The sequence below is a fragment of the Sphaerodactylus townsendi genome, linkage group LG07 (assembly GCF_021028975.2).
Source record: "Sphaerodactylus townsendi isolate TG3544 linkage group LG07, MPM_Stown_v2.3, whole genome shotgun sequence".
NCBI classification, from domain to species: Eukaryota; Metazoa; Chordata; class Lepidosauria; order Squamata; family Sphaerodactylidae; genus Sphaerodactylus; species Sphaerodactylus townsendi.
In genome coordinates, this window is record NC_059431.1 from 32349522 (window position 1) to 32367475 (window position 17954).

The 17954-nt window shown below is 46.2% G+C and overlaps 1 protein-coding gene across 1 annotated transcript; it reads right to left on the reverse strand.

Moving 5' to 3' along the window:
• Positions 1–11099: 11099 nt before the first annotated feature.
• HTR1A (5-hydroxytryptamine receptor 1A) lies at positions 11100–13236 on the reverse strand. Its single transcript, XM_048503848.1, has one exon. The coding sequence runs from the start codon at positions 12384–12386 to the stop codon at positions 11115–11117; it is 1272 nt and encodes a 423-aa protein (XP_048359805.1). The 5' UTR covers positions 12387–13236; the 3' UTR covers positions 11100–11114.
• Between the last annotated feature and the right edge of the window lie 4718 nt (positions 13237–17954).

Consider the following 17954-nt stretch of genomic DNA (forward strand, 5'->3'; position numbering starts at 1 on the left):
CTCTGGCTGTTAACAAAATGAAAAGTCCAGCAAAATGAAAAGAAGTATTTGTTCAAGATAAAGACAAATGTGTGGTCATAACACAATTCTTCTGGCTCAGGTTGAAGGACTTTAAATATTTGCGGGGCCTCTTATATGCAGCTGCATGCACAATTAATTTTGATATCCATTTCACTTTCCTCCTCATCCCTTGTCCTCCTCATGCTAAATATGCATCTTAAAGCTTCAAGCTTTCAAAATTGTGCTTACCTAGTATTCAAAATATTGATTTAATTTTCCTCTTCACAAAACTAGGTCCATAATGTAATTGAAAAGGAAAGGCAAGTTAATATGAAATCTGCAATACAGAAGGATAATTTTCAACATTAATTCCTTTTCAGAAAGAATGAACTGTGAGAAAATCACTGATGAGGTTCACCACTGTGTATTATATGTAATGCTGGCAATTTGTTGTTTAGAGGAGTTTTATTTTTAAGATCACACACAATTGCTTCTGGGTAAGAGTCAACAGTGAAGAAAGCTAATATTCAGGGCTGGGTTAACCAGTAAAACTCATAGACTGAAGTTCAGAGCTCCATATCTTTTTATGGAGACAGGCATGTGTGGGCACACATTAATCTGGTCTGTTTTTTTCTGCATTATTTCCACCCAAGCTGCTTTCTCCCCGAAGTGCAGAGCCCTGTCTGCCTATTCCAGCTGTCCATAAGCATAAACATTCAAGGAAAGGGAAACAGTACAAGAAATGCCAGTGAAGGCATATTACCCAAACATCTTGTAGTAGCCCTTTGGAAAGAAAATATTTAAAATGGCTATACAAAAGGCTGGAAAAAATCTACGTGGAGAACAAGCAGTAAGAGATTGGTCAAGCAGCGTTCCACAGAGATTTGTTTAGGATCAGTGCCTTTTCAAATTTGTTCCTTAGTAAATTGGGTAAAAAGGAGTAAAGAGTATGCTCATCAGTTTAGTTGATGACACAAATCTGGAATAGACGGCAAACGATGTGGGAAAAGGCTCGAAGAACTGCTGATTTATGTAAGAAGGAATTCTTGTCGGTGTAGAAAATTGGTCTAATATATTGTTGCAGTGATGCCCTTTTCCAGGCCGATGCTGCATGCTTTTATTTAACTGTGCCTCTAATGGAAGGACATCCATTCTCCCTTTCTCCCCACAAATAGCCATCTCTGTCACTCTGGGCAATATGCCTAGGACTGCGTTTCTAGAAGAATAACCAACCAACAGTAGGCTGAAGAAGAGTTCCTCTGATATTAGGCTGCCTATTCCATAATAGCAACAGCATTAAAGTTATATGTTTTTAACACAAGGAACAAATGGTTAAAAGTAACAGAGAATGGTGTACTTGACAAGGAGTGTTTAGATATTTATATTTTATGTTTTCAGGAACTATGGGTGAAGTCTGACAGTTAGTTAAGTGCATGACTACTTTGGGGTTTGGGAAGATGTAGGGTTTCTCTCCTCATCACCACCACATTTTTAAAGCCTTCTCTTTGTAAAAAGTAGTTTGTCTTTTGTTATGGCCGAGGGATGCTGCTTTAAAACCTCTGCAAAATCACAATGGGTGTGTGGAACTAGTTGTTGCAATTCTTCCCCCTAACTTTTTTCTCCAACCAGCAAACAAAGGATACTGGCGGGAAACAGTTATCAGTTGCACTAGCAGTAAAGCCCATTCTACAAACAAATACAATGGGCACCAGAAAATTGTTGGTGGGCTAACAGCACCCACTATCAGGACTAACCCCTGCTGCCTTTCCTCCCCAATCAGCCCCACAAAACCTAGAGTAATTATTCAATGAAAAAGTTTGCAGATCCCCTGCAGAGAGAGAGAGAGAGAGAGAGAGAGAGAGAGAGAGAGAGAGCTGGTCCCCTAACTTTGCAAACGGGCTCTCCTTTCTCAGATTCCTCCACCCATACACATTCAGAACAGGCTTCCCTAACTTTGGAAATGGGCTTTCACTTCTCAGATCACACACACACACGCGTGCGCGCGCGCACACACACACACACACACACACAAGCTTCCCTAACTTTGTATATAGGCTCCTTTTTCTGATCCCCCACACACAGAGAGAGGTTTCCCTAACTTTTCAAATGAGCACTCCTTTCTCAAATTTCCCACACACAGGCCAGTTCCACACGGCCAAATAACAACGCCCTTGGGACAGAAAAAATGCCATCGTTGAGCAAGGTTTTTGAAAAGCAGCGTCTTTCCGCCTGCGCAGTATGAACCGCACCATCATGAGGGCACCACTTTTGGCCCCTCCAGTGTCTGCAAGGGACTCACCTTGTGTTCCTGTGCAGCTCCGGGTGACTGGAATGACATGCCCATGCTGCCCTATGACCCCCCGAGGGTCAGAGGGCAGTATGGGTGTGTCTTTCCAGCCACCTGGAGCTGCATAGGAATGCAAGATAAGTCCCTTGCAGACATTCTGAGTGGCTCTGTGTGGAGCTGCCCCTGTGGGCAGCGGCGGCGTTGGGACTGCCCACATGGGACCATGTGAACAGTCCCGATGCTCCACCAGCTTCATCAAAGCTGGTGGGAAGCCGCTGCCTCTGGCCGTGCCGAAACAGCCACACACAGAGACAGACTTCCCTAACTTTGCTAAAGGACTATCCTTTCTCTGATTTACCCAACTACACACACTCACAGAGAGAGGGGGGGAATCCCCTAATTTTGCAAATGGGCTCTTCCAGATCAACTGCAGCTTGATAGAGTTTGTTTCGTATTCTCAGGCAGGAAGCTCTTTAAAGTTTACCACAGGGACCTAGTCCTGGTAGGGAAAGGCACACTGTTGGGAAGCGGAATATGGCTTCCTACAGGAAGAGATGGTGGGAAGTGCAGTCCTTGCCCTGCAGAAGGCACTGGAATCTGATCCCGGATGACTGAGGACTCCACTTCCCAGCAGCACTCACTTCTTCTGGTTCGTCATCAGGACACACTGCCAAATTATATAGTAAGATACTTTCTTCCTTTGCTGTGTGTTTTTTCTTTTCTTCCTTTTTTCTTTCCTTTTGACACTGTTTTTCATTTTCACAAATGAAAAGATAACGTTGGAAAAATGATCAAACAGATTTCTCTTCCTTTTGTACAATCATCAGGCACCTTTCAAATAATTTGACTGTAGTCTGCATATAATTCCTTTCATGCACACTTCCCTGTGTTCATCTGCAGAAGCAACTATAGTTTTTTTTAAATATAAACACTGTACCAAGTCAGAACATTGCTCTATCCAATTTGGTACCTTCTACTCTGACTGGTAGCAGCTCTTCAGGAGCTCAGGGAGAGAATGGTATTGCCAAATCCCTGCTACTGAAAACACTTTATTTTTTTTCAGTAGCAGGTGCTTGGGGCTAAACATGAGGTCTTTTATAAATGAAGTACATCACCACTGATGCATTCCAACTTTGCTGAATGTATGTTCCATTTCTAGTTCTGTGCATCTGGTAAAACTACTAACTAGAACCCTTTGCTTTAGGTTCATAATTATGAGGACTTTTACCAATACAGTCAGGCTGACACTGCAGGTGCAGTGACTTACAGAAAAATATAAAGGCACAGTGAGTGGGGAATTTAATGTCCTTAAATTACTTAGAATCTGAAGGCAGTTTGATGAATTGATGGAGGGGTCAAGCAACCAGGTGCAGTTTACAATGAATCTTGATCGCTCAGGCGAGTTACAGATCAGTTCCCACAGCACAGTCTTGCACAGAATATAGCCAGGAGGAACCTGCTGGTTGAATGAATTCCAAGGTGAAAGCAAAGTACACAGTGCTGGATGTATTTTACTTAATGAGCTCTGTGCAAGGCTTGGGAGAACTGATCTGCAACTTGCCAGAGTTCTCAAGGCTTTCTGCAACAGCACCTGGCTGCTAAACCCCATCCCAAAAATAGTCCACCAAACTGACTTCTGAGTAATTTAAGTAGCAATCAGAAACCAGGAAGCTTCCATTCTGATCATCACTTTGAGCACAGGTTGCCAATCAATGAGGATAAATCCAGCTCTAACTAAGTATATGAGCTGGAAGTTAATGCGAGGAAACAAGACGACTGAGCATCTCCCAAAGGTCTGATGAAGGGAGTGGGGTGTATTACAGTGACAGAGTTTGCCACTGGCTAGCAAGCGTTAGTCCTATAAAGGTTGCAATTTGATTGAACTCTCATGGTTTGCCTCTGAATGCTCAGAAGTAAGCAGACTTAACCTAGTTATTGGTTAAGTTTTTAAAGTATTCAGAGAATATAATGAAGAATATGTACCTAGAAGTGTATCATCCTAAGAAGGATTGTTTAGCATTGCACTGTAAAAGAGCAGCCTAAATACAAGCCATCTGTCTAGCCTGGAAGCAACTTCCATAAGGGGCACAATCTCCCCCCAACCCACCGCTGACACATGACAGAACAATTCCAAATAGACCCCCACCTCCACGTTTTCAAAGTTTAAGTCACGAGAGCTTCCATGACTTCCAAGTTATGTTCATAACATTACTTATAAAAATCACTCTGTGATGAACTTAACCAACTAGATCTAAAACAGAAACCATTTCAAAAAGATGGCTACTGAAAATAAAATTGTGCAGTAGGAATCGACTTTTTAAATCACCACCACCATCCCAAACTCTCAGAGCTGAATCAGATTATATATCTACACTACAAAGATATACTAGTTTGGGCAACTGTAGTTCCATGAGGAGTGGGGGGAGGGTATGAATGTCAGCACCTCACTGAAGTACAGGTCCCGGAATTTCTTGGTGGAAGCCATGGCAGTTCGGGATGAACATAATTCAAGTTATTAATGAAAATCAGCCCTAACTCACGGGTCAAAGTCCTTATCTTATCTTTCACTGAGACTAGGAAATTATGTGAGGCAGACCCAAGTTTCAAATGAAAACATGATCGATTTCTACTCGACAGTATAATGTCAAGAGTAGTTCCTTGGCACTACCACAGCCAATTGCAGGGGGAAAAAAGCCATCTGAAAGCAGTAAACAAATGTATCACCCTGTTGAGGCTTTAGAATGCTTTCTTTGTTCAGCCAAGATGAAAATTGTCTGGAGATTAAGCAAAACATTAGCAGATTGACAATAAAAATGAAAGGAATTGTGGATATCTATTTCGTAAAGATTGTGATAAGCCTTCCTGAGATGAAAATCCAGACTTGGAAGAAGAAACACAAAGTAGCCTTGTGCCTACAAACTATCCAGATACAATGTGCCCAGTGCCAATCCAGGCTGGATGTCCCAAAAAAGGTAGAAAACAAAAATAGCTCAGAGCATCTTGATAACTTCTGTCAATCTAATGTTTAAGAACAATGTTGTCCATCTAATTCAGTGATTTGCCAGTGTGGCTTCCATATGCGTCTTGGTGCCTACCAGTATGTTTCCTGCATCCCATATACTTCTTCCCCAAAGCAAAAAGCTAATCCCAGTTTTCTTCCACCTGACTGGAGCAGAAGAAGGCATCACATTTGGGTATGCAAGGGGCATTCATTTGAAAAAAGCTGGCCCAATCATAGAAGGATACTTGTTTTGGAACTTCTTGACCCTTTGTGATTATCCCCCACGGCAGCCAATTTGTGATTAGGGTAGCCATTTTGTTAGGTTGCCCACTAATTTTCTCAAAGTGCTTACAGGTTCAACAGGGTCATCCTACTTAGCACCCACATATATATTTTATGTCATGAATTTGTGTGAACTTCTGAATGGGGAGAGGGAAAGAAGGAAGGTACAAATGTAATTTAAGCAGAATGGAGCCTGCATAGATAAAGTATATATACATGCCCTCTCATTGGTACATTGACTATGACTCTGTGGAAAAGCACATGTTTTGTGTGCAGAAGATCTCTAGCTCCCAGTCATCTTCACAGATCTCAAGTAGTTGGGGCAAGAACTGATTTTGTATAAAGAAGCAGTACATGTTTGAAACATACATTCCCATGGGATGGTCATTAGCCACACATAACATCCACCTACTGAATGAATTAAGAAACTCTACGAGACACACTTTAGACACATATGGTTAAGACAGTTACAGACTTTTCTACATCCTTGTGTACAAGTCATGAATTTCAGATAATACATCAGATAATTACACCACCAACCATTGTTTACTCTTGTGTTTTAACATTTGTTGTTGTTGTTGTTGTTGTTGTTGTTGCAGCAAATGGGGAAAAAAGGCTTCACTTTAGATCAAAGATCACTTTAATTGAGAAAGTGCAGTCCATTTTTATCAGAAAATTAGACTATTTGTAGAACATATTAAAATCATCAGTATCATTGTACACCATTAAGTAGCTTGGGTTCGTGACTGGGTATATACATTCACATGAATCACAGAATAAACATTCTCTTTATCGCTAGGCAGCACAAACTGTACCAAACTAAGCAGGAAGATCGTCTCTTTTATGTATTTATATATTTATATTTATATATATATCTTTTGGCTCAAGCATGAGATCTTAGACTTCACAAAGGTTCCAAACTATTTCATAGTGCAAAAATAAGCAATCCCTGTCCAATCTGGAGTTGGGCCAGGAGTGGGGATTAGACTAGGTCACGATCCATACCCTGTATGAAACTAGGAGGCACTGTGCAAAATGGCGTTATGACACCTCGCTACATGTTCTAGTGCTGTGAAAAGGACCTCAGAGGTCAGCTACACCAAACCTCCCCCTTCATTGAGGCAACGCTTGCCTTTTTTTGGCCCATTGCGGCTGGACATGATTCCAGACTAGAATGTGCCATTAATATTTTGTACCATTGCCTAGCTGACCTAACAGTGAACAGCTACTTATGTTATTAAACCAAAAAATCATCTTGGCATCTTGGCTATTCCCTTTTTTCTTAGCAGCTACCTTTTAAAACATTTGAAAACTGCCTGCCCTGTGCATATATACGAACATAACCACACACCTCTTTTTTAGATGTATGTTTCCTGGCTCATGGATAGCAAGGCTGATATTTAGCGGCACCTGAACAACAGGCACCTAGGTTGTAAAAACACATACCTGGAAATAAATCCAGTTCAACTTTAATTGAACTTCCTTTCAAATGTGCTTGGCCTTGAAGTCAACAAAACTTAAAATCTGTTTTGAAAATGAGTTAGATGGATTGGACTTGGATTAATTCATCTGTGTCCAGCCCAACAATACTGGATTCAGCTGATTTCACGTAGGTTAGGACTACTTGGTGGGAGGGAGGGAGGGAACTAGTAAGAGAAAGGATGTAGAGAGGTTGGGAAACAATGAGGCAAGAAATAGGAATAATTTGGGTGGAATGAAAGAAATAGGAATAATTTGGGCAAGAAATAGGAATAATTTGGGTGGAATGAAACATTGTACAACATGATCCCAAGCCAGTTTATTTAAGCACATTGAGTTCAAGGGAAATTTCAAGTGTGTGTGCTTCCAATTTCAGCCTAAATCAAGTGGAGTGTTGTGTTGTTTCTGCTGCTGTTGTCTTTCTAACATGCCATTTTTTTTTAAATTTCCTTGGCCTCCTTAATTACTGAAGTTCAAAAGATCTGAGCCCCTCGGTCTCTGAAATACATGTGCCTGCTGTGAGTCCAAGGGACAGGATACTTTACACATCTTTTAACTCCATCAGTTAAGTTAAAAAACTGCAATCTACAAACCTCTTATTCTGCAAAAGACTTCAGAGGAACTTCAAATGCACCACTAAAGAACAAGAGGTTTCAGAATCACAACCTGCACTCTCAGATTTAATATATGGGCCTTTTAATCAACCTGCCACACAAGCAGTACTATGTCCAAAAGCAGAGAACGTCCATTCTGTCTCACAGATCTCTTTGCTGGCATGCCTTGTTTCCTGTATGGGGCCTTTTTATCCTGCACACTAACACACACGCAACCCCCCCCCCCATTATTTTTAAAGGGCTACACATTCATATTTAGAGTTGTAGCACACTATCACTCAGCAGCTAAGGAACCATTATTTTTTATTATTGATATTATTAACTAATAACACTGAATTTTAAAATGGATTAATAGGTATATTGTGAATGATGATGTCACAGGTATTAACCAATAAGTGCCTGTGACGCTTGTTCTACTGCATTCCATAGCACGCTTGTGATCTAAGTCAGGGTATTATTTGAGAGAAGAGATCATACTTTCACTATTAAGATACTAATGTTTCAGAGCTGGAAAAATTTGATATCTTCATAATAAAAGCATGGCCCTCCAGGAGAGCCATGTGGCTCTTTCCCAGGAGAAGAATTGTTGTTGTGTCATAAACTGATTATTGAAATACCCCTTTAAGAGATGTATATGAAAAAGTTATCAGTGTGTATTTTTCTGGAGCCATCCTGTGACTTAAAGCCAGCAGAATTCTACTTCTGAATCCTTAACTTCAAAGTTAATAAAAATCTGTGCTGCTAACCAAAATCTGACATTTTTCATGTATATAATGTCTTTATTTTCCAATGCAACCCTACCTGCATTGCATGGATGTTCCTCTATTTGTGTAAAGTGGTGACTTTGACCTTGTATCCCTAAGTACTTTCTTGCTAGACGCTTTCATTGCTTGTAAACAATGCCGAGCATTTCCAGGTTCCTAAGACTGGAGTAGTAGAAATTTCAACACTGGTTATTCACTCCCTTGGGATGTCAAATTTAAGCTTGCCAATTTCCCTGTTCACATCCCATTGAAATGAATGGAGCTTGTGTGGGAGCTCTTCCACGGCTTTACTCATGTCAGTGTGGAGCTAGCATTGAACTTCCTAGTAGGTCCTGCAAGTTCTAACGAACATCATAGAGGGGAGTCAGAATAATTAAAAGGATTTAATCTCAGTTTACCCTATAGAATCACGGGCACCATGGTATAGCACCTGGTTTCCTTTAGTGCCATATAAAATGCTTCTTTTCAGTAAGTGTGATAACTTGCTGTAGCCTGCCTGCCACATGCTGAGTAATCCTTCGAGTTCCAATGGGGCTTCTGTGTAATTCTATGGACAGATGGAGCTGCAAACAAATTTCCCTGGTGTGGATAGAAAAATATATGGCAGCTTTTTGAATACACAGACGCAGACAAACAAACCAGATCTGTGGCCATTGGGGAGGGGGGGATAGAACATCAGGGTATTTCATAATGGCATTATCATATTACACATCCGATCTGATTTATGGCAGTTCTGTTTGATTTCTTTATTGCTCTCCCTTTGAAAGACTCCACACTCACACGATGTGCACAGTTCAGCCAATCAGTTCCTCTGAAGCGGAGGAGTCTCCTCGGGAGTGTTTGGAGACGTGCAGCCAACAGGGGTAAGTTGAGGGCAGCACATCATCTGTTTACATGGTGCCAGAAGACCTGTGTCTTGGTGGCTCAAACACTTGGTTCCATCCACCCCCACCCCACCCCCACCCCCCAAAATGAGGTCAAGTGAGAAGAAGGCATCTTTCTCTGGATGCAGGTGCCAATTTTCCCGATAGCTACATTCACTTTCTCTGCTTTCCCCCTGGAAAGGATTTTGGGCAAGTGGTGCCCAGGAGCCTGGGTTGAGTTGCCAAAGGAAACCTCCCAGCAGACTCTGACCAGAGCAGCCCAGTCCCTGGAGCGCCTTTATTGCAAGCTGAAAATCTCTCAACTATTTATCACTTTGACGTAGCCTAACACTATTTCTCATCTTAACGGAGTCTTAAAAAGTCCTTCTCCGCTTCTTTGTCCTGCAAAGGCTCTGTAAACATCGACTGAACAGTGCAATATCGCTTCGCCCCCCCTTCCCCCCTCCCCAGCCTCAAGGAGGCTTCCGCGTGACCTGAAAACGGGCATCTGGCATCCTAACAGCCTGCGCCTCCCGGCATCGTCTTATTTGCTGTCACTCTAAGCAACAGGGATTTTTCCCGCTTAACCCGATCCTAAGTGTTTGACTGACTCCGAGGTCAAGTCCCGTGGAGGTCCGCAGCTCTCGCCCCCCAAGTCAGTGAGGGTGACTGAGTCCCACTCAACTCACTGGAACTGACTTCCGAGTCGGCGTTCTTAGGATCGGGCTGCGCTGCCTTTTGAAACAAACCCGGGTTGTCCCGGCTTCGGATTTAGGGATCGCCTTCCGCTTTGATGGTACTTTGAATGGTGACATACAAGGCGCGCGCTCTACGACAGTACACGGGACAGACAGGATGAGTTAGCGGGACTGAGCGATACATTGAGGGCTTGCAGGTCGACGGATCCGAGTCTCTGCCCCGCTGCCAGCACCCGCACGCCCCTCGCCCAGCCGAAATCGGAATGCACTTTTCATCAGTCACACACACAAACACAACCACACCCGCCTTCAAGCCCCCTTCCCCGTCGACTCCACTTGGTTGCTTCGCTCCCTTTCAGAGTTCCTATTGACTTGCTCTTAAAAGCATCAAAGTTTTCGACTTCTTTTTTCTTTTACAAAAATAATCTAACGGGGAGGAGAGAAGACGAGAGGGAGTTTTTTATGCATGTGATGGTGGTTTTGTGGTTTAGACTCTGGCAGATTTTTCTGGTCTGCAACTACACCCCCCCCTCCCCCCGCAATCCAAGGTCTCCCGATGTTACAGAATGGCACGGTTTTTGCGCACAGTCGGGACAGGGAGCAAACTCTGAGAAGGAGTCGAGGCGGTAAGCAACAATCCCCCTGCTGGACAGTCAGGCGGTCTAAGAGGCGTCCTACCTTCCTGGGCTGGTTGAAGTTCGGGAAAGGAACAGTGTGTGGTTGGCTGGACAAGACCGATTGGCCGGACCTCTGTCAGTGAGGACCAGAGCAGGGCGCAGAGCAACGTCCGGCCGTCCCTTCGGGAAAGGGGGCTGAGATGCCCTCCGCATTGGCGTCCACTCAAGATGGGGAGGAGGAGGACTGAGATGCCCCAGCCTGGCTGCGATCCAAGTCACAGAGCGGCACACAAAGGCTGGAGGGGGGGGGGCGTCCGTAAAACAAGGATGCCTGGCAAAGTTCAGGGCAGAGCAAGAAGGGGGTGAATTCCCCCGTCCCGCCCCCTCCCTTCCCATCCCCTCTCCCTGCACCCATCCTCTCCTCCTCCTCCTCCTCCTCCTCCTCCTCCTCCTCCTCCTCCTCCTCCTCCCCCCCCCCCAGTCCAACCCTTCCCGCGGGTCTTGCCCCGTCACTGCCTGCAAAATTTGCACTTGATGATCTTCTTAAAAGCACTTTGGAAATCTTTGTTGAAGTAGGCATAGATGACCGGGTTGAGCAGAGAGTTGGAGTAGCCCAGCCAGTTGATGACGGCGCCCAACCACTCGGGCATATGGCAGCCGGCGCAGAGGGGCAAGACCAGCGCCACGATGAAGAAGGGCAGCCAGCAGAGGATGAAGGTGCCCATGATGATGCCCAGCGTCTTGACCGTCTTCCTCTCCCTCGCCAAGGCCATTTTCCGCTTGGCCTCGGCGGTCTTGGGCTCCTGCTTTCTCTCGGTGCCCGGCGTGGCGGCGGCGGCGGCGGCGTGGTGGTTGGGCAGGGGCAGGTGGCCCTTGGTGGAGTTGGACGGGCTCACCTCGAGGAGCTGCAAGGCGGAGGGCGCCACCGGGCCGTCTTGGGCCGGGCGGAGGGCCCCGTTGGCGCAGGCTCGACCCCCAGCCTGAGGCTCCACGGCGCTCTTCCAGCTCTTGGCCTGCGGCTGCTGGAGGCCCCCGTTGCTCCTCTTGGGCTCGCTGGCCGGCGAGACCGAGAGGCAGGTGTCGGCCTCCCTCTGCGCCGCCGGCTGCTTCTTGTCGGCCTTCTTGACCGTCTTGCGGATGCGGAATCGGGCCGCCTTGAAGATGCGCCCGTAGAGGACCAGCATGAGCAGCAGCGGGATGTAGAAGGCGCCGAAGGTGGAGTAGATGGTGTAGCCGGGGTCCTTGCTGATGGTGCAGGCGTTGGGGTCGGACCTGTCCTCGGGGGTCCGCCAGCCCAGCATGGGCGGGATGGAGACCAGGAAGCCGATCAGCCAGGTGATGCTGATGAGGGCGGCGGCCCGCCGGGGAGTCCGCTTGTTGACGTAGTCGATGGGGTCAGTGATGGCCCAGTAGCGGTCCAGGGCGATGGCGCACAGGTGCAGGATAGACGAGGTGCAGCACAGCACGTCGAGGGAGATGAAGATGTCGCAGGTCACCTGGCCCAGCGTCCACTTGCCCAGCACCTGGTACAGGGCGGCCATGGGCAGCACCAGCACAGACACCATCAGGTCGGTGACGGCCAGCGAGCCGATCAGGTAGTTGGCCACCGTCTGCAGGGAGCGCTCCAGGGCGATGGCCGCGATCACGCACACGTTGCCCAGCACGGCGAAGAGGATCAGCGCGGCCAGCACCACCGACGTGCACAGCTGGTAGCCCAGGCTGACCGGCGCCGGCTGGCTGCTGTTGCCGGGGGCCGCCGTCGTGCTGTTGGCCAACTCCATGCCTCCTGGCTGGCGGCGGGGGCGAGAAGGCAGCAGCGCCTTCACTCGGGCGGCGGCGGCGGCGGCAGCGGCGGCGGCGGCAGCGGGGGGCAACGCTTCCTGCGGGTCACCATGGCCCCCCGACGGCCAAGAGGCGGCGGCGGCGGCGGCGATCAGCGGGCTAAGGCGAGGCAGGCGAGGAGCTGCCGTCCGATGCCTCTGGCCAGCGCCAGTCCCAGTCCCAGCGCGCCGGCTGCATCCCCGCCCCGGCTGAGCATCCCCGGGAGCGGCGCCCAGCAGCGCCTCCTCTCACTTGGCTGCCCTCCCTCGCCCTCCACCGCTGCGCAGCTCCGGAGCCCTGGCGCCAGCGGCGACCACTGACTGGCCTGCCTTCGCCTTCCCTCGCCGCCCCCAGCCAGCCAGCCACTCACTTGCTGAGCCGGGCTCCTTTCCGCCGCTGGCCGCGCTCCCTGTCCTCTCGGGCTCCGTTGGGAGGCTTCCTCCCTGCCGCTCCCTCGTGGTGGCCCTCGCGGCTCCTTCTCAGCCTGGGTCGCTCCTGGCTTTCCTTCGCCTCTCTGGACCGGCCGCCCCCTCCCCGCGCGCTCCTGCTCCCCTTTTCTAGCCCTTGCTGCTGCCGTCTCCTTTTGCTGCTGCTCCCCCTTTTGTAGCACTCCCTGGCGGCTCCCCTCTCTCGCTCTGCCCTCCCTTTCCCTTGCTCTACTTCCCTCTCTGCTGTCACTCACTTGGCTCCTTTGCTCCTCTTTCAGCCTTTGGTTCCCCCCCCCTCCTCCTCCTCTCGCTTATTCTTAGTCTCACTTCTCCATCGCTGAGCCTCGTGGGTCCCTCTTGCCCACCGCGTTTGGTGCCTCCGCCTTTCCCTCCTCTCTAGTTTATTCCTTCTCCGTCAGCCCCTCCCTTTTCACTTCTCCTCCCGCCCCCCACCCACCCCGCAACTTGTGCCTGGTTTCTCATCGGTTTGAATTATAGTCTAGTTGTGGTCTCTTTCGTCAATGGGATCAAGAGCAGCATCTCTATGGCTCGCTCACAAACCAATAGCAACCTACGGGGGGGGGGGGGAGCCCTTACAAACATCTCTCCCAACCCCCCTCCATTCTTTAGTGAGAAACTAGAGCAGCCAGGTCGCCAGACCTTGCTCTCCACAAGCCTCCGCCCCCATTCTCCAACTAGCGTCAGGGCAAGGAAGGAAATCACTCCAAGGAGTCGGTTAAGTTTTAGCGAGCGGGGACTACCTGTCCGCCTCTGGGCGCTCCCTCACACCTGTCCGGCTTGGTAGGATTAACCCAGCCAGTAGCACGATACCCCATGTCCCCAGGCAGAGATACGCCACTGGTGGGAAGGAGTATGAGAACGAGAGTGGGTTTGTGTCTAACAAGAAAGGGAGATGCCCAGAACTGGAGACGGAGTGGTGCCTCGCCGGCTGATTTGGGGTTAGCTTCTGTGCACGTTCCTAGCCCGGATGAAGTCACTTCGCTAAGCCGCTACACGAGAAGGAAATGACTTGAGAGGCTGGCGAGGATCGGAGGGGATCTCCCCTTCTCCCCCTGCCTATAAGCCTCTCGTTCCCAAGGCTACAAGCGGGCCCTGCTACTTTCCCCGCCTTGCTGGCGATCAGCGCCAAGTTCCCTTCGCTCGCCGCTAAGCTCCCGAATATCAGCACCTTGGACAGCGCCAGGCTTCAAGGGCATTTGTCGCCACCTGCAGGTATGCCGCTTCGAGCTTCATACCTGGGATGAAGAATTTTTTTAACGATCCGGGACCGCGTTTCCCTTTCATGCGTTCGTCCCAGATACCCAGAGGGGAGGAAAAGAATGATCGCGAATCGTTCTTCCCATGCAAACGCCCCGGGTCTTAAACCGCCCTGCCTTTGCTTTGATTTCCTTGTTTGAAAACTCCCTTAATCTCTCTGTTGCCTCCCCCCGCCCCCCCCCCGTGTGATTAAATGCATCGAAAGGACGGAGAAAAGCAAAATCTACTCAAATGCTCAGTCGTTTTCTTGCCTTCTGCTACCTTTTCACAGATAGCTAAACCAATCTCAAAAGAAATGGAAGAGCAGAGGGAATTTTACACCTGGGTGCTTGGCTGAAGGTTGTTTGGTTGATACACCCAAAGTGAAAACTGTTGATAATTGCTAAGATGAAAAGTAAAATGATTCCAGCTGTTTGCCAAGACAACAAAAAGCCACAGCAAGCTAAAATCTGAAATGAGAGGTGCTAAAGCTCAAGGCTATGGAAATACAATGCCCTCCACTCCTAAAGCCCTAATTCCTAATCATTGTTGGGCAATGGAACAGTAACTGAACAGTCAGTGGGAAGTACTTTTCATATGCTCAGAAGTATTCCATTATTTGCTTCCAGGAGGCTGAGCCTTAGAGATCTCAGCTGTACATATGGAATAGAGATACCTTGAAGCAATCAGGTCTTTTGTTTTACTGCAACAACTAATGATTTTCAGGTAGCAAAAATTAACAAGTAATTGCTCCAAGACAACCATCAGTTATAAACCCACTACTCGGGTTAAGTTTTCACTCACACCAATCGTGCATTGTCTACTTTACTGTACCACTGTCAAACACAGAAGATGGTGCACATAATTTTTTCCAACTTTCTTCATTATGGTCCAGATTAGTTCTACCATGCCTTTTTTTTTTTTTTTTGGTACTGAATACAATGATCAGCAAAAGAACTGGGGATGATGGGGAAACATAACGCAGTTTGTGGTTGCATAGTGCCCTCGAAGTGTCTAAAAATGGATTTGTTTACCAAGCATCCACTCAAATCTTTGCAAAGTGCTGCAGGCACTTATTTAGGAGAGCCCCATCTATAGCGATTCACATCCATTTCTACAAGTAGACACTAGAAACAGGTTGCTGAAAGGTTACTTTGGCATTTTTTCGAATCTGCCCTCTCTGCTCTTTACAAAAACAGCAACAACTGTGAAGCTAGATGCTCACACTCAAAGGAAATTTGAATTGCAGGAAATTACAATGCAACCAATTATTGAAATTACTGATCTCCAGACGATAAAGGATGCTACAGCTTCACTGGGTGGAAATCTACAAAAAGAATGTAACAGTGAAATGAGAACAGTATCTCTACGGAAAAGCTGAAATGAGCATCAGATTGGCACATTTTAAACAAATATGCTGCTAGACAGGAAACATTTCCAAACAGTTCAGAAGGTTTACATCTGATGACAAATTTAGCTAAAGAATTTTTGCTGGCAAGAATGTAACTTTGACATGTGGATGAAGCTGAATCTCCTGGAAAGATACGTTTACTTACTTGTTGGATTCTCAGCATCCTTTCTTAAGGTGCTTTTAGTGAATTGGGGAAATAATTTACTGCTATGTTTGCCCCCATTTGATACATAGTTTGCCATATTTAGGAGAAAGGATCCCTTTGCAAACATAAGTGTACAAATTGTCTTGATAGGTGAGATATACTGATCTATTCAATCTATGATTCCATTCTGAATCCCAGGAATGATAAGTCAGATGTTCTTCATAAACAAGGACATTATAAATTTAAGTATTCCTTTTCTTTCCTCTTTGTGGCTCTGGGGAATGTGGAATGGATTCCCCAAAGAGATCAGGAGGCCCCCTCTTCGGAGATACTTAAAAGGCCCAGCAAGGCCTGCCTCTTTGCAAGGGCATTTGAGGAGGTTTGAACAGCAGACATCTTTTAAGGAGGAAGGGAGAAAGATTTAGGACTTATTATTTTACCTTTTGTTTTAGCTGGGGATAGTTCAGTTAGTATTGTCAGCCATCTTGAATCAAGAGGAAAGGTGGGATATAAGCATTTTGTTAGATTAATAAATAAACAAGTAAATTAATGTACAACATATCTGAACACAGGTTCCATTTTAGGTCTCAAAGCAAATCATCTGCCATGTAATTAGGAATACGCACAATCAACAGATTAGAACTTAATTATGAAACATTTTTATTCTTGTTTTTGCTAAAACTTGGTGTTGTTATAACTGGAAGTTAAATGACCATAGCCTGGAACAAGTAAACAATTAAAAATACGAAATGGAACAGTCACATGTGTACAGGAGAAAAATATGGCCACACCAATCAGTGATCAGGATAGGACAAAGCAAAGGACAAGGTTGAGAGTTTATTTAGCTCTTTTAGATCCCTATGGTTTTCACAATTTGCTTTGTTCAAAGTGGGAGGTGAGATTCCCTGACAAAGAAAATTGCGAAATGTGTAAGGATCTAGAAAAGCTAAACAAACTCTCAACCTTGCACCTTGCTCTCCCTTGTCTTCTCCGTTGTCACATGTATAACATATAGGAGGAATTATATTTATTTTCCCAACTTCCTGGTTCTATGGAACAGATTTGCAATGAAGTTCTGCCATGCTGAAGAACGGCTTTTCCTGGTCTTCTGTCAATTCATGAAATGTTATTTATTCTTCCCACTATCTTTAAACCTGAGATGTCTTCATCCATCTTTACTGCCCTCAGACCTACACTGTATCATTGATTTCCTAGCTCTAAATTTATGGGGGGGGGGGGGGGACTGTTCTCATGCAATGCATATCCCATGAAATTATAGAAGACCACTATCCTCTTTGCAGCTTTAAGACCCCAGAGTTGAATCCTCATCATCTATAATTGAAAGGATTCCAGTAGACATAGAAGACGCCTCTGGGTTATATGGATCAATAATCTCAGGCGACTTCATATAGTCAACAAAATGTTTCTCTTCTTACTTTTCCAGTATATATGTGTACATCTATGTCTTGTCTCTGCCTTTCAACAGCAGAATGTCCTGTCCCTTGGAGAAATCTTAGGGAAAGATGAACCCACTTACCCCATACTTTTGTTATTTTTGGTTCCTTCTGTACCAATATACTTTTTTGATGATAGAGATTTTTCAACAAACCTGGATTGTTGTTCAGGTTTGTAGAAAGCACTGTCCTGCCCACTCACAGATCCAGGCATTTATTTACGTATGGATTTATGTATTCTCAGATTCAGCCAACATGACTATTAGTATATAGACGATCATGATACCTTCTTGCTTTCTTTGGCACTTTTGGCACTTTTACCCTGCTTTTCTCCATTTAAGAAAGGCTCAAACTGGCTTAAAATGTAGAGGGGGAAAGCCCACAACAAAATTCACCCTTTTAATCCAAAAATGTAGATGCCGGTAACTAGACAACAAATCTGCCTATCATTAACGAGCTAATCTACAGGGAGGAGAAGTGTTCAGAATAGGTGATAAGAGAAAATTTTAACAAATCTTTATAAAAAAAATATAGCCCATTCACAAGACTGCCAATTGGGCTTTAAACTTTGACACCCCCCCCCAAAAAAAACCCCTTAGCTCTGCTTGATGCTCTGCTTGGCTTCCAGGTGGGTTCAGCAGGGCTGGCAAAGGTCCCTCCTCCCTTTGCTGCGTTGCTCTGGAAAGAGCAACCCCATGTTGTCCTTTTGCTGCTCTGTGGTTGGTTTCCAGGGCAACAGGAGGGAGTGGGAGAGGCATCTTGGAGGGACAAATAGAAGAGCTCGATGGAGCTTTCCTCTTTGGCTAATGGCTGCAGTGCATTGTTCAACAACC